The sequence below is a fragment of the Lipophrys pholis genome (genome assembly GCF_963383615.2).
Source record: "Lipophrys pholis genome assembly, chromosome: 9".
Lineage (NCBI taxonomy): Eukaryota > Metazoa > Chordata > Actinopteri > Blenniiformes > Blenniidae > Lipophrys > Lipophrys pholis.
The window spans coordinates 7258192-7274513 of NC_137639.1; the positions used below are offsets into that span (position 1 = coordinate 7258192).

The 16322-nt window shown below is 47.4% G+C and overlaps 2 protein-coding genes across 3 annotated transcripts; both read right to left on the bottom strand.

The window, feature by feature from the left end:
* Positions 1–7: 7 nt before the first annotated feature.
* fam83a (family with sequence similarity 83 member A) lies at positions 8–5306 on the bottom strand. The gene is made up of 6 exons (XM_080470765.1): positions 4872–5306; positions 4651–4782; positions 4428–4546; positions 4082–4249; positions 2783–2907; positions 8–2699 (listed from the first exon to the last, which is right to left on the bottom strand). The coding sequence occupies exons 1-6, from the start codon at positions 5155–5157 to the stop codon at positions 1574–1576; spliced, it is 1956 nt and encodes a 651-aa protein (XP_080326891.1). The 5' UTR covers positions 5158–5306; the 3' UTR covers positions 8–1573.
* Positions 5307–5939: 633 nt separating this feature from the next.
* tbc1d31 (TBC1 domain family, member 31) lies at positions 5940–14890 on the bottom strand. Of its 2 annotated transcripts, none has more exons than XM_080472308.1 (23): positions 14696–14890; positions 13754–13894; positions 13499–13614; positions 13204–13382; positions 12930–13081; positions 12645–12804; positions 12334–12534; positions 12085–12246; positions 11474–11553; positions 11244–11390; positions 11028–11161; positions 9785–9918; positions 9476–9655; positions 9150–9382; positions 8872–8944; positions 8716–8795; positions 8505–8640; positions 8239–8331; positions 7687–7815; positions 7362–7556; positions 7166–7205; positions 6895–7071; positions 5940–6428 (listed from the first exon to the last, which is right to left on the bottom strand). In XM_080472308.1, exons 1-23 carry the CDS (start codon positions 14764–14766, stop codon positions 6274–6276), a joined length of 3168 nt encoding a protein of 1055 aa, XP_080328434.1. In that variant the 5' UTR covers positions 14767–14890; the 3' UTR covers positions 5940–6273. The 2 variants fall into 2 exon arrangements, with proteins under 2 accessions (XP_080328434.1, XP_080328433.1); XM_080472307.1 differs by having other exon boundaries at positions 5944–6428; positions 6895–7074.
* Between the last annotated feature and the right edge of the window lie 1432 nt (positions 14891–16322).

Consider the following 16322-nt stretch of genomic DNA (forward strand, 5'->3'; position numbering starts at 1 on the left):
CAGAACTGAAGTTCAGAAGAGGATATTTATTAGTTTGTGTTTGAAATCAGCTGAACTCCTGGGTTAGGCTCTTTAATCAGGGCAGTTTGACACCAAAGGATAAAAAAAAAAAACATGATGGCGCTCCTCCGACTGAAACTCGTGAGATGAAATGTAGAGTCCATGTTTAACATGTTAAGACTTCTTTTTATTTTGAAGGTGTCATTACAAACCGCTGATCCACCGCAGTCAGACTGGAAAAACCTGATGTTCATTGCCACGTTATACACAGAGGGGTTTTTTATTAAGTTAACGTCAAATACATCAAATCAAGGCAGAAATCTGGGTGTAATTATTGTCATTTTAGACCTGAAACTTAAGAGTCACATTGACAAAATCAACTCGCCACCATCCCAGTGAAAGGATTTCTGACCAAACAGGATTCGGGGAAACTTGCATTTATTTTCAGCGGGTTGGATTATTGTAACGCTGCAGCTCATCCAACATGAAGAGGGTGGAGGTCGTCACACCCGAGCCTCGATCTCTGGCTGCCTGAACTTCAGCTACGAATGGTACCGGGCCTGGATACATCTCAGATGTGCTGGTCGAACATAAACATCCATAAAACAGGATCTGCTCAGGGTTTCCAATAAACAATAGATTTGACTGAGTTTGACATTTATCTTAATCAAGGTTTTAGACTTTATTTATGCCTTCATTAATCGCTTCCTGTTAATGCATTTCCTTGTAAAGCACTGACTTTCCTTGTGTCTGAACGTTGCTATAGAAATACATTTGTCTTGCTTAAATGCATGACAGAGACAAGTTTTTGGTATTAAAGGTCCAATATGAAAAAATTTATTGACTTTCTATTGGTTTTGTAACAGTAAAATGTCCCCACGGCCCCATATGAGGCTCCAGAAGTGAAGAAAGTCTGTCTTCTCACTTTCTCCACAACGTGTGCTCATACAGACCAATCAGATATTTTCCCTTCATGACATCACGCGGGGGGAAAACCCCTCCCTCTGGTAGCAGATCCTCCCTTTGACCCTCCCACAGGTAGATGAGCTCTGCACTCTGCACTAAAATCACATTTGTTCTCCTTGTAAACGCTACTGGAAAACAAACAGCTCATTAGCATTTAAAGGGACAGACACAAACCGCCTGTTCTCAGTAGAGTCACGAGAGGGACTTTTAGACTTTTAGACTGCATGAAATTCAAGACCAAAGCTGGATTTGGGGAAACAAACTTTCATTTCTGTGAAATTGTTGAAAAACGCTATAATATGGGACTTTTGCAACATTTGATACAGGATCAAAAGTAACTTGTAGATAAATTGAGTTGTAATAAAGTATTAGGGTTATGCTGCATGGTGTGCTACTAAGTTAACATCAGCAGTACAGTACACATCATTTCATCAGTTTTAATGCTTTTCTTTTTTTAAACGGACATATTGCTTCTTAAATTGTCTCAATAGTTTTGTGTCATCTGTCCAGTAAAAAAATAATTGTACCCATTTTTCTTATATTCCCAAAAACTTCCTTCTTTGACAGTTTTATAACTAAACAGCTCCAGAGTGTGTATCAATGTGATTCAGTGTCTGTGACGCTCTCCGCTCCTGAACCCCGCCGTGCGTCTCTCCGGCATGCTCTTGCTTCGTGGGAGTGGCCTCCACGCCGGCTGTCCCGCCCCGCGGCTGCTGCTGAAGCTCTGTCGCTCCATCGCCCGGGCTCTGTCTGCGTGCTGACTCAGCGGTGACCAGTCGTACGCCTGCTCCAGCGGGACACGCTGGAAAGACATCGTGGCTCTGGGGCTCGGGTGAGAGCGTCTAGCGTCTGAGTGTAGCTGAGTACTAAGAGGTCCTGACGGCGCCGCCCTGGAGCCTGAAGGCCCGGAGCTGTGGTGCGGCTGGTAGGAGGGCTGGAAGTGCGGCTTGGTTTGTAACTCCGGCATGTGCCTTCTGGGATGAACGAAGTTGGAATGCTGGCTGGACGTCGACGGTTTGTGCGGCGAGGCAGAAGGAGACGAGAGCTCCGCCTTCGATTTAAAGCCCAACGAGCCGTTCCACTGTCTTGAAGTGTTGACGCCCCCGGTGACCCTAAAAGGTTTGGCCAGCAGGTTCCTGACCCTCTGCTGGAGGGAAAGTCCGTCGCCTCTCGGCTCCTGATGCGACTTCTCCCTGAACTGATACTGTGCGGCCTTCTGGAACGACGGCGGGTTACACTCTTGGACGTTCTTCACGTCTGCGGCGTTGATGGCGAGGCCGGCGAGCTGGGAGTGAATGTTGGAGGCGAGGGTCCGAGGCCGCGAGTGACCCTGCGTCTGAACCTGGACGCAGACGGGAACACTCCGCCCGGCGCGCCCGGCTGCCGGGCGGACCGGCGGCTTCAGACGCAGGTTTTGAGCTTCTCCCGGTTTCTCGCGCTCCGGTTCGGTCGGACTCTGTGAAAACGTCACCGCCGCAGCGTTGTCAAGCCAGCGGCCCATGGCTTTGCTGGGATACGATATCCTCTGTCTGACGGCGTTGTTCCTCCGGGCTGTGTGCAACGCGGAGCGAGGACACGCCGCGTTCGGCACGGTGATGAACGTGACGAAGCCGGCGACGGCCTTGGAGCTGGAATACAGTCTGTAAAACTCCTGGCGGAAAGGCGCCACCACCGAGCTGCCTTTCAAAAGGACCATGAAGCTTCGGTGGACCTGCCAATACAGCCAGGAGAAACTGAGAGGAAACGGGGAAATTAAAACAAACATGTTAGCTGCAGAGTTTACTGCACCGCTCTGTGAGTGCGAGTCTGAGAGTACCTGAACGAACCGCTCAGCACTTCAGTCCAGTCCACCATGATGAAGCTCTCCGCTATCTGACCGGGCAGCTTCCTGCCCGTCCTCGCACAGTACGTCTCCCCGTGGACGCTGCGCACCGACAGTTTCTACAATCAACACAGATTTATGGAAATGTTTTAGGAATAGGAAGAGAATTTAAAAGAGTCGGAAACTTCAGAAATTGCTTTTAAATTGGAGCGACAGACATCTGGCCTGCCTGAACCATACAAGGAATAAAGACGATAAAGAAACACCGACTGCATGTTCTTCTTTGAGCTCCATTAAACGATTCCATTGCAGCAGGACAAGCTAAATACCTTTTTGCGAGTGAAATAAAATGAGCATTAAAGTAGAATGGGAGGCAGAGCTTTCAGCTCTCAGGCCCCTCTCGTGTGGAATCAGTTCGGGAGGCCGACACCGTCTCTACTTTAAAGACTCTAACTCTAGAAAGCCGACAGTTCGGGCTGCTTAAAGACACCCTGGAGCCTTTCCTAGTGAAGCGGCTGCAGGTTTACACTGCTGGAGGACCTAAACTGAGCTTCGTTCATTTCTTGTCCTCCATGTTTCTGAGCCTCCTGCCACAAGTGGTTTTATGTCTGTTGAGTTCAACAGAGAATCCCGACCTGCTACCAGAACCAGGGTTTCTGGTAGCAGTTCCTCACAATATGTCTGTACTTTTCTCTCCTTCTATCCTGAACCGGAACAGCAGAGACTCTCCAGCTCTGAGTCGGCAGGTTGGTTCCTGTTATAAAAGGATCTTTTCCTTTCCACCGTTAAGCGTGTCTTGAGGCGACTGTGTTCCACTCGGTGAGGGTGAATCGGTGAAAACCAGCCAGGGAAGTGACAGACTTTCACCAACTGAAGTCTATAGAGAATCACTGTGTTGAAGGAGATTTCAGAATAAACATACATGAAGAAGTTTTAGTTTCTGCTTGTGAAGAAAAGCATTAGATGTGATACTTTTGAATGTACATGTATTTGAGATTTATAGGTGATCGTGCTTCTGTTGTACTGAGCAGGGTTATTTGTGGCCTCGGAACTCATCAGTGTGCTTACTGTCAGCGTTGTGTGTATCTGGCATGGAGCCAGGTGTGTGTGTGTGTGTGTGTGTATGTGTGTGTATCTTGTACTGCTGCAGCCTTCAGGCTGTCTCTGTCTGGTGATTTAGTTTCTCACAGTGACACAACTCTTCCTCCCAGTAATGATAATTCTCCGTAACAGAGCGGCGCCTGAAAGCTGCGCGAGACTGAAAGACACAAGAGACAAAGTGTTGGCGCTCACGGGGAAGTCCTTGCTGTTGAGCTTGAGGTCCTGCCACATGCTCACAAACAGACCGAGGTTGAGATGATCCAGCAGCAGGTGAACGGAGACGTTTCTCTTCCTGCTGGCCTCCAGGAGGTCACAGAGCAGCTCCACGTCGCTGAAGCTGTCCATCACGATGGCCACGTCCTGCACAACGGGCACACGCTGCTCAACACTCTCACTCGTCACACCTTTCTGATCGGCGAACTCGCCGCATACATTTTTCTCCCACGTGCACAGGCATGCATACCTTCTCCCCCCCCTTCCCCCTAAAACGTGTGCACACATGCATTACAGACCCGGGGCGACACACCTCAGTGCATACCTGCTGAGCCTTTCTGATGACGTGTCTCACCAGGTCCTTCATGGAAGCTACCTTGCGGTCAGACGGAAAGAAGACCTCAATGTTGGATTCCTTCATCACAGGATCTCGGAAATTCACATCTGCAAAGGGGAAAAAAAAAAAAAAAAAGCAAGAAAATGAAGGTGAAAGTCAGAAATGATATCCCGGCTCACAGACGGCTTTCAGCGGTGTCGATTTGGACTACCTTTCATATTATTCGGATTCTTCTCTGCCAGAGTGCAATCACTCTCTGTTGACTCTTCACGGCATGTGGAAGATACAGAGCCGGCAGTGAGGCTCTCCAACTCTTTGTTAACATCATCATCATCATCATCACCTGTGTGAAACACATCAAAACACGAGTTGTTTTATTTTCTATGCCCAGCAGGCTGATGATTAAATCATGCAAATAGAAACATGTCCAACCTGCATCTCCCCGGTTCCCGTTCTCCAGGATGTAACGCTTCTCCGGCTCAGACAGGAAGTCCACTTCTCCCTCCGCCTTCAGCACCTGGTGGAATCCCTCCAGCCCCCTGCTGAGCAGGCAGTCGCCCGCCAGGCGAGCGCTCTCATTGTGGCTCAGGTCCAACGATGGTCTGCTGGCCAGGTAGTCCAGGTAGGAGGAGGAGGGGATGCGGAGGTCCTGAACACGCCGCTTGACCTTTCCCTGAGGCCCGGACGTCCTGTACAACAGTACGGACACGGTGTCCATGGAGGATGGGGGGAGGGGGGGGGGGGGGGGTCAATTCAAAGCTTTAGTTTGGGAAAAATGCTGACATGCTACAAGAAAGAGAGCTCTGTGGAGGGAGGAGGTTCAGTCAGCAAATGGTCTGAAGGGATGAGATTGAAACAGACGAGAGCGGTAAAGAAACACGTAGATCCGCCCCCGCCGACTTTACGTGACGTGACGGGACGAGACAGTTAAGGTGTGAGAGGAAAATGTCAGAGGACGAGTACAAAACCACAACCATCAGGGGTATAATTACAGTCATGTGGTTAAAACACGTTGGGGAAAAACAAAAAAACCTGTGAGGAATGTCTAAAGTACCTGCAACTGACGAGTCTGCTCGAATAAGCAAAAGTTTAGAACAACACGTGTTTTGATCCGGTAATGATCTGAACCAGTGTGAACAGAACTGGGTGCTCGTGTTTGTGGTTCTCTCCCCGAGCCTGAGTCACAGGCGTGAACAGCAGGTGAGCACAGACAAAAGACCAGCGAAGGAAGAGGAGAGAATGAGTGACAGGAATGGGCACGAGTGTCACGGCAGCTCACGTCAAACGGCACCTGGACGCCTGCAGGAGCGAAGCCCGGACAGACGGTAACGGGTGCAGCCGAGGGGTGTGTGTGTGTGTGTGTGTGTGTGTGTGTGCGTGTGTGTGTGTGTGCTGCTCAATATTCACAGCGATTATTCATTTCAAACATCCACCATTATCTGCATCTCGCAGCACAGCCTGTCTGGTGTCCAGGCCGAGGTAGCAATGAAACAAACATCAACTTGGAAGTTCTCCACTCAGTTTATCAAAACAGGTTTTAAATAAAAAACAAACAGTATAAAAAAATCATTTAAATAGTTCAAAAAGGAAAAACAGTGCAACATAGTCACTGTGGTGGTTTTGAAGTAACCACATCCACGTGACATTAAATCTTCACTTTCAAGCAGTGAGCAGGTGATTGGAAGGAATAAAGGGATTTATGATGAAGTTGAGGATTTGTGGTTTAACAGGTGGAGGAATGAAGGCATGTAAACCGTAAACAGGCAGCAGCTCGCTCAGTCTGACTCGTGGTCTCTGTTCACAATGTTTGAGTGACACCGAGTGCAGGTTGTGGTCACTGGGAGACGGAGGACAGACTCTGGACAGACTGCGAGGAGGCAGAGCTGCCCTCTCTGGCTCGCGCTGCCAGCTTCTGTCTCAGTTCTCGGATTTCCTTCAGCAGCTCTCTCTCGCCGGAGTCCAGCTGAGCCCGGCCTCGGTCCAGGGAGACTGACAAAACACACACACACACACACACACACACACACACACACACACACACACACACACACACACACACACACACACACACACACACACACACACACACACACACACACACACACACACACACACACACACACACACACACACACACACACACACACACACACACACACACACACACACACACACACACACACAATTACTGGTTATATATCGGATTCATTGCAGCTAATTAAAGCAAACAGTGAGTTTTTTATATATATATTTTTTTTATTTCTTACATGATCAGGTGTTGTCTAGCTGATTCTAATCTCACCGCATTCCTTTCCTTATCTTCACATCAGGACGTGCAGGCGGTCATGGATCTATATCTACACTGCCTGCAGCCCTGCTAAATTCATTTCTATCCTTCTTTAAATTCACTTCTTGACTTTTCAAGGAAGGCACCACAGTATTCGGGGTGACGTACAGTTGGTGGCGGTGCTCTCGGACGGCGAGCTGCTGTTCAGGCACGCGACGCCGCTTCCCGCCTGCCTCGGGAAGGTGGCAGGTTCGGCTCTGACAGCTGGACGGACACCATTCGCCGTGACAGAAGCCGCAGCCGCAGCAGCACCAGTGGGAAGTCCTCTGGTTAAACAAGTCTGGCCTTCTGAAACAAAGTCGATGCTGTAACAGTGAATCTGTGCGTGGATAACGAACCGTGTGTGTGTGTGTGTGTGTGTGTCTGTGTGAGATAGTACCTGTGTGCAGCAGGGCTCTGGAGCTCATCACTTCCTCCCACTGCAAACAAACAAGCACTCAGCTTAACTGAAGACCTCGGATGACATTCAATCTACCGTCACATGTTGAGGCGGTTTCATGAAGGTGAAAGTCTATAGATGATGTCACCGGCGCTTTACCTGTGACTTATCACACACACACACATCTTGCTTTCACCTTCTTTCCCGCCACATCTCTCATGGTGTCCAGCAGCCTCTCCTCCTCCGCCAGGGTTTGCCTGTGAAGGTCCGCCAGTCTCTCCCTCTTCCTCTCCTGCTCGGCGTCGGCCTCCTGCAGGCACGCCGCCACCTCCCTCCGCCAGTCTGCGTCCAAGCCCAGCTGGCACGCCTCCGCCAGGGACTCCTCCAGGGCCTGCGTGACGGAGTTCGACGTGAAGGTTCAACAGAAACAAGCTGGGAACGATCCCAAACGGAAACCTCTCTCCGTACAGCCGCCTGGTTTAATAAGATAGTGTAAAGCTGTTTGTTGATGAATGACTGACCTGCACGTTTGTCTCGGCGCTGTGGAGCAGCTCCGTGTAGCTCTCGTCCGCTCTTTCTGCCTCCCTCATTCTCGTTTCCACCTCCTTCTCAACCACCTGCTCCACACGCTCCTGCTCTTTCAATAAGTGCTGAGGCAGCAGGCGTGAAGAGAGACAAAAGTGGGACATTAACACTTGTGATGTCACCGGATCGCCACTGACGGGATCGGAAACAACACAAACTCGGGACTTCATGTCATGTCAAGAGTCATGTTGGAGAGCCGTCTGACACTGAAGGTTGACGTTATCTTGGAAAAGGAGCAGAAAAACACGCTAACTGCACATTTTCAGAAAATTCAGAAGACATGAAATCTACATAAATCCAATTATCCCAAAGACTAACCGTACAAAACAGATGCAACAATTTCCAATTCTTCACATCCCTCATGCCGGCCAAATTTCCAAACGGAGTTATTACAACATTGAAAGCTTTTATAAAGCTGAAAGTCAGCGAGGAGCCGGGAGACTGAGAGGCAGCCATGACGGAGCAGGAAGCTGGAAGGCTTTAATCACCTGTTCAAGTCGCTTCCTCTGAACTTCGAGCTCCATCTGTCGGACCTCGAGATCCTGGACTGCGGCAGCAGTTTCTTGTTCACGCAGATCCATCTGCAACAGTTTACTGCTTTAAAACGTCCGGACAAAACTGCCAGTTATCACAAAATATCAACGAAGGCATAAAAGCGTTGGGGATGGATAAAAGCTTGTAGTGTCGCTTTAATTGGTATAAATTTCCTGGATGCATCATGTGTGAGCAGCCAGCCTTTGGTTTGTTTTTTCACCTTTCTGCTGATGTCCTGCTCCAGTCTTTGTATCTGTGACGCCCTCAGGTCCTGCTGGTGTTTGAGAAAGCGTCTTCTCGTTGCATCCAGCATCTGCAGCTCCTTCACCTTCAGCTCTCGCTTCATGGCCGCCAACCTGGACGGGAACCAGCAGAGTCACGACCCCAATCCTTTCGAATCAGTCACAGGTTTCACAGATGTTCGCCTTTACTTGGTCCTCTGCTCGCTCAGTTTTTCCTCCTCTTGTGCCAGGATGTTTCGGCGCTGCTGCTCTGCTTCCTGCAGCTGCTCCTGCCGACCAATCGGAACAAGCTGCTGGTAAAATACATGATTCAGTCTGGTGGTTAGTTTAAAGGAGAAAATCTACCTGTTGTGCAAAATGAGCCTCTTCTTCAGCTCGGCGACGCACAAAATCTGCACGCAGCGCCGACACCTCCTGTCTGAAGACCACACACACACACACACACACACACACACACACACACACACACACACACACACACACACACACACACACACACACACACACACACACACACACACACACACACACACACACACACACACACACACACACACACACAGTTTCTTCAGGAGTAATTCTGAGTTTCTCCCCGTCTTGTTGCGATTGATCTCTAACCCCACCTCTCTCTGAGATACTCCATCTCCTGCAGTCGTATCCTCTCTCTTTCCCGGCTCTGGTATTCCACTATGAATTCTGGGTAATGGTTGAAAACAGGATACTGGCCTCTGGTCAGCGGCGTGAAGTCAGAGAGCAAGTTCCTGGGATGGATGTCTGCCGGCGTGTTGCCCATGAGTCGGTAGGCCTCCTTCATCATCGCCGCAACGTCCAGGTTGTTCCGGTGGTGAAAGAAATACTGAAGCGAAGGAAAGTGAGACGGAAGGAAATGACGCTGAAGAGTTCTCAGGCGGGACGAGACAAAAGGAAAAGAAGAGAGCGAGGCAGATACCTCAAAGTCTTGCTTCTGTGTGCAGAGCAGCAGAGGCTCCCGGCAGCAGACGACGTAGGCCACGCAGCACACGAGCAGGAAGGAGGGGTGGTTGGAGAAGACGTTGTCAAACAGTCTGAGCCACTCGTCACGGGTCAGAACCTCGGAGAACAACGTCTCCAGCAGAGGCCACACGTAGAGCTGCGACAACGATAACATGAGGACTGATGGCATGCGAATGCGCAGTTTAACTGTGTGTGTGTGTGTGTGTGTGTGTGTGTGTGTGTGTGTGTGTGTGTGTGTGTGTGTGTGTGTGTGTTTGTGTGTCACCTGTGAAGTGATGCCGCAGTCCACCAGGTGCTGCAGCAGCTCCTTGTCGTGATGTGCCAGAACGTTCTCCGCCATGCTCAGGATGTTCAGAGGAGGGTTGGGGAAATACTCGAACCAGTGCTGGCACCAGTTCACTGCACAAGCAGAGATTCAAGTCAACCCGAGGAAAACGTGTTTATATTCATGCAGTCGGGTCTCACTGAGAGTCCAAACTGAGCTGCACGACATCAGACTGATCGACATTGCAATAAATACTCGTGTAGATAATTGTAGTGTATTTGTGTTTTGGGATTTCAATTAGGAATGCAGAGTTCCTGGACACAGACTTTACTCAGTTTGGTCTTTTGCTGACTTTACAACATGCATATAACAAACATAACATAGAATGAATTAGGGACATATAATGCAGCTTTAATAAGCAACACACAGCGCCACCGTAGACAAATCAGTCAAAATAACAAATAACTGTCACAACCTTTATGTAGATTTTCAAATAGGAAGGCAATATGCCTTTTCTTTTTTTACGTTATATGTTCCTGGTGTGATATTACATGCGCAAAGCAACACACACGGCTTGTAGTGGCTCCTCAGAGTGTCAATTAGTTCGCAAAATATGTTTTTGCCTTCGTCTCTGTGATTTTTCAGAGCGCAGAATGAACAGAAATGTCTTCCAGTCAGTTTTAGTGTCCACCGTGGTTTGAGCTGCAGGTTTGGCTGCTTCGTCTGTGACTTGGCCACTGAGACGGCGCCGTCACCGACGTCAACGTCCACAATTTCACACAAAACATTTTGCCGTGAAAAGTTTGAACTGTGTGTGTGTCTGTAGTCAGCGTCGACGTGAAACGTCCGACGCGTCTTAAAAGCTCAGAGCGCCATACACAACTACTGCAATCATCAGTGAAAAATAAATTAATATGAACATAAAGTCTAATTATTGGCCTTGGTTTATGGTTCAATATCTACAGTAACAGCTCCATTTAGAGCAGAGTAAAGATGTAAAACACCTCCATGACTCTACCTTAGTTTAGAATTGTAAATAAAATTCTGTTAATTCAGGACAATATTCCGTTAAATTTCAAAACACAGCACGGAAAACTCAATCAGAAAACAAAGAATTTGAGAAAGAAAAATTATATGCGAGACCATTTTTAGATCACAGTGTCAAAATAATTGTTCCAAAATTACTCATTCCTATTTGAAAAACCTTAATAGAAAGTTATGACGGAGCAGTGAAGCACCGTACCTATGACCGTGGCCACCACCTCAAAGCAGAGCATGGGATTATTCTGGAAGAGTTTGACAAAAGGAAACGCCAGCAGAGGAAGGTGCTCCACCTCTCCAAAGATGGCCGCCCAGTGAGCCAAGGCAGACAAAACTCTGCAGAGGACACAGATAACCGGGGCGTTAAACACAGCGCCCCTTTGAGAGATGGTGTGTTTGCTCATGACGGAGGGAATACCTCTGCAGTCCCCGCTGCAGTTTGTGACTCTTGATGGGGTACTTGTCGTGCAGGGCGAGGAAGGCCGAGTGCAGACCTTTGTCCGTCAGGCTGCTGTAGGCAGCGTGGTTCTCCGGGAGGCGCAGCAGGGACCGCCACACGAACATCCTGAAACACAGAACGACGCACAGCTCTGTCCTCAGACGTCCCGTTCAGGAGTGAAACTCGCAAAGCGTGAGAACGGCTCCCACCTGTACTTGGCGGGATATTCTCCGAAGGCCTTGAGCAGATCCACCAGCCTCTTCCTGTTCAGGCCGGCCGGGAGCTCATTCTGTTCAAACAGAGCAGCAGGAAACTTACCCAATCACCTGGAAGGTACTTCACCTTTTAGCCATTAACTCGACGAGGATGACGCGTGACGGGGAACGAATGAACCCATGAAACAATTCAGAAACAAGGAAGATATCTTTAACTTTACCTTTATGGAATAAACTGAATGACATTTTTTTTTTTTGAATCGACTTTAAACAGGAAGATATCGAGTTGAGGAATCACAAGATTAAAATCTGCTGTGTTCCCTTAAAGGACAGTTTCAATTCAGGTTTTTTTTTTTTTTCCAGGAAAGGCAAAGAAAAGCAAGTCTCCTCTGAAATTAACATCAATTATACTGTAATCAGTTTTCAGAATTAATTGTTTCTGCTTTTCGGCTTTAATTGTAGAAGCTTGACTTGTATTATGTAATGTTAGACAAAACAAGTTTATCAACTTAACCCTTCGGTCACAAATTATAAGAGGGATGTTGTGACATTAAAAAAACCAGTTGACAGTTTTGTTGCTTACTGTATTTGAAAGATAAACATACCTCTTTATCCTCCACCGCAGGGGGTCTCAGGATCTTCACCTGGGTCCGTCTTCCTGAGCTCTTCCCTGCTTTCTGAACATCCGACTTGACTTTGACCTTCAGGTTTGAATAATCCTGATCAGCTTTATTCTCAGACACTACGGCCACCTTCGCGGGAGGAGGCTGCGAGCGAGAGACACACAAACACAAAATGCTGTCGACCGATCACACCGGCTGCTGATTCAGCACGTTCGAGAAACCGCCTGCCACCTTGTTCAACTCCTGCGTGAGACTGTGGACGCTGTAGATGTTGACGCTGCCGTTATCCATGATGGCCACGATGTGCCGGCCGGTCGGACTGACCGCCACTGCGGTGATGGCGTCGTCGTGGGAGCCCATGTGGAAGAGAAGTTTGCAGGTGTGTATGTTGATGAAGCGCATCACGCCGTCCTGGCTCAACACCCCCAGCGTCTGGAGACGAAGAGCAAAATCAAAGTGGCGTACAGGCGAATAAATGCATACAAAGCAAACCCCAAATCGACAGGTGGAAAACAAATCAAGTTATCACTGGTCGTTATCACCTGACTGGCTCCTCCGTCGAAGCTGTCCGGCAGGAACTCCAGCTGCCTGACGGTGCGAACCTGAGTGGGCATTTGAATCACCCTGATCAGCTGCTTGCTGTCCAAACACCAAAGGTGGAGCAGGTTGGAGCGGCCGCCTGTTGCCAGGCTTTTCCCGTCACTGCCAGACACGACACACGCGTGCGTGAACGTCGGTTACACGCCACCCGAGCCCCGTTTCCCCCCCCGAAAAACCTTGACACGTGTTGGACAGGAGAGACGACGCCGGAGACGTCAGAGACTCACCGTGTGACAGCAAAGGCCTTGTAGGAGATTCTGGGTCCGCAGTCGGGAACAGGAAGCTGGTATTTGCAGAAAAGCGTGTCGCTGTCCCACGCGAAGATGGAGTCGTCGCTGAAACAGCTGAGGATGGTGTTACTGAGAGGCAGGAAAAACACCTGCAACAAAAACACCCCGAAAAAAAGTTAAGGCAGGAGAAATAACCAATCAAACGTTCTCCAGCTCCAGAAATGACTTTCATGAAGCGGCAGTGTGTGTTTGGAAACGCGGACGCGTTTACCTTCTGCATGCCCACAGACTGTTTGATGTTGAGCTTCCTCTTCCTCTGGAAAGTATCCAGATCCCAGAGCTGAGCCGCGTCCGACGAAGTGGTGATGGCGTAGCGGCCGGAGCCGTGAACGGAGATGGACGAAACGGCTCCCTCGTGACCTCGCATCCAACTGACCAGCTGCTTCGTGTCTGTGTGGTCGGAGTTTATTCACTGTTAGTGTGGTGGGGAGTGAGCGACGCCGACCGACATTAAAATCAGTTCCAAACACAGCTAAACTTTTTTTACGTGGACGTGCACATCGTACCCTTGTCGTAACATTTGATCGTGTAATCAGCCAGAGCCACGAGGAACTCCGTGGTCCTGCGGAGGCTGAAGGCCACAGCAGTGCAAGCCTGGCCTGTTTTCTGCACCAGACGGAATCTAACACAAGAAACAGAGAACAAGACACGATCGGGGAGATGGTCAGATTCATCTGGACATAATCAGTTAATCTGAAGCAAAGACTGAAATTCGACATGATAAATGTGCATGTGTGTGTGAGTTGCCTAATCCCAGTCACCTGTTGCGACTGATGTCGAAGATGTAAATGTTCCCATGATGATCCCCAGCGAGGAAAGTGTCCCCCGTGGTGTCGAAGGCCACTTGGAGGAAACGCACCGTCTTCGCCTGCTGAGCAGTGCGGACCACCGTTGCTAAAACACTAAAGAGCACAAACGTTTCGCGTTACTGGGACTCCGGGATGACGAGCGACTCAGCGGAATGAATCCTGGCTGCTCTGGAGAAATGAGGAAACAGTTAAATGCTCCGTTCTATGAAAGGTTTGTGTAACTGCAGCACAGTTTTAGCAACTGTAAACCATGTGACGAATGCAAGATTTAGATGTGGGACAAATTAAAGGTATTATTGATTCAATGCGCTGATTCACTGTGTCCAACAGCTTCAGTGTGGCTTGACAGTGGGATGTTAATCTGTACATGTATTTAGGAATGCTGTTGTGTAATTCTCTGTAGTGTCTATATAAGTGTTTACACATTGAACTGTGGATAGAATAACACAACAATTGACATTTCTGGAGGGGAACATTACAAACAGCAGCACAATGACTTTTTCAAGTAAACATCCAAAAACATTGTTGTTTATGAGCCAGAAACAGAATCAAAACACACGCAAATGAACCAGATTTAAAGGTCTTAGACTTTTATATTAATAATAACACTACTTCAAAGTACTATGTTCATCATTTTACTGAATAAACTCAAGAAACTGATCATTGCTCATAAAGGGAATAAAAGCAAACATCCTCACAACACTAAACAACTAGACTACCTCTCTTCGTGCTTATTAGTGCATGATATCACCCTCCAATTATCACGTTTTAATACAAGCACTGACAGGAAAACACAGTTAAATCTTGATGTTACAGAAAAAGGTGAAGAGTTATGTGTCATGTGAGATTAGCTTCTCTTGAAAACTCCAGATTAACAACATTGTAAACACCGACCTCTTCCCTGGTGTTGGTTTTCGGTGCCACACTTTCCCCTCCTCTTTGTTCCCGATGTCTGTCACCTCCATTTCTACTGAAATCTATTAAACATCGGGGCTAAAGCTGTAAAGAAGACCTCTTTACTTAACTTATTATTACTGGCTCGTCAGATTACAAGAGCCCCAGCTAACAGGTTAGCCGGTGTTTCGGGTTAACTGGTTTCCTTGTTAACTGGTGACAGACTTCCTTTAGCGGTCGTCGTTGCTGCTCGTAACAGCCGGTGTTAAAAAGAGATTCCCAAAAGGTACGACACTTCGAACTTCACTGTAAATGCGTGTAAACGGCGTTCAATGGGATAGTTACCGGTTTCCGTCGGATTGTTAACGTCTGCTGTTACGAGCAGTAATAATAGATGCCATAGGAAGTCGGCCACCAGTTAACAAGGAAACCAGTTAATCCGAAACACCATCTTCGCTCATCACTGGCGGTACAAACAGCGCCAAATTTAAAATATTCACTGTGTGTCGTTACAAATAACAAATACAAAAGCCACGTGGGCACATAATGAAAGTTTAGAAATATGCAGACTTCAGATGTCAGCTTCAGCTGCTTCAGCTTAACGAACATTCTGCTCATAAAAGTAGGGTTTTGGAAGATTTGTTTTATTTGTTTTGACGAGCAGAAAGATGACGCAGGAGAAGAGGTGCATTCTGGGAAATGTAGTTCACATGGTAAATGGCGTTAGTTTTCCACGCTGGCCATAAATGTTCATTCACTTTACATCAAACCAAAATAGAAGAATAAACGTTTGCAAGGAATGAAGATCTCATACACACTGCAAATGTAACTACAATACAAGCTGTATCCAGTAAACTTTATCTAATTTCTGTGCTTTTCTTTTGTTTTTAAGACAGGGAAAGTTATTTCTGTAGAACCATTGACACACAAGACAATTCACAGTGTTTTGCAGGGAAAGAAAGGAAATCCATTTAAACAAGGTGATTGAGAAAGCTATTACAATTATGAAAAGCATAAAAAGAAGGTGATTGCGAAAGACATAAAAAGGAGCATGAATAAAGTAAAAACTTTCTCACGATAAAGGTAATAAAATAAGTAAAATCTATTGTTTAATGAAAAGTGTGAGCAAGTAAAGTGTTTTCAGCCCTGATTTAAAAGAAGTGAGTGCGTTAGCAGGAAGTCTGTTTCAACGGTGAGGAGTGTAGGAACTAAAAGTTGCTTCATTTGGTTTCTTCTGACTTGAAACACTTAGTAAACCTCTCCCTGAGAACCCAAGGAGTCTGAATGTTTCATTTTCTACTAGTAAATCTGAAATGCATTTAGGACGTCTTGATAGACAAGAAGTGAGGTTTTGAAGATGATCCTTTCACACACAGGCACTGCAGAGATTGAAGCTGAGGTGTAATATGAAGGTCACCCTCTAACTTTCAATGTTGATGAAGCTTAAATTTGTACAGTTCATCTTCAGATTTTTTTTTATTTTATACAGTAATAACTACATGTTTACCTTCATTATATTCTCCCTGTGTCTGGTCTTAAATGTACTAATCTATATGCAGCAATGATAAGTTATCTTCTAAATAATATGTGTATTTCGAAATTTAAAGAAGGTATCTCCCTCTTTAAC

What these genes read in the sequence shown, in the direction of transcription:
- fam83a (XM_080470765.1), bottom strand. Translation starts at nt 5,157, where the DNA reads ATGGACACCGTGTCCGTACTGTTGTACAGGACGTCCGGGCCTCAGGGA. An exon ending in TCATCAGAAAGGCTCAGCAG is followed by an intron (nt 4,250 to 4,427) that starts GTATGCACTGAG and finishes CCCGTTGTGCAG; the next exon opens with GACGTGGCCATCGTGATGGA. An exon ending in TCAACAGCAAGGACTTCCCC is followed by an intron (nt 2,908 to 4,081) that starts GTGAGCGCCAAC and finishes TGTTGATTGTAG; the next exon opens with AAACTGTCGGTGCGCAGCGT.
- tbc1d31 (XM_080472307.1), bottom strand. Translation starts at nt 14,766, where the DNA reads ATGGAGGTGACAGACATCGGGAACAAAGAGGAGGGGAAAGTGTGGCAC. An exon ending in TTCGACATCAGTCGCAACAG is followed by an intron (nt 13,615 to 13,753) that starts GTGACTGGGATT and finishes TTCTTGTGTTAG; the next exon opens with ATTCCGTCTGGTGCAGAAAA. An exon ending in GATCAAATGTTACGACAAGG is followed by an intron (nt 13,383 to 13,498) that starts GTACGATGTGCA and finishes CCGACCACACAG; the next exon opens with ACACGAAGCAGCTGGTCAGT.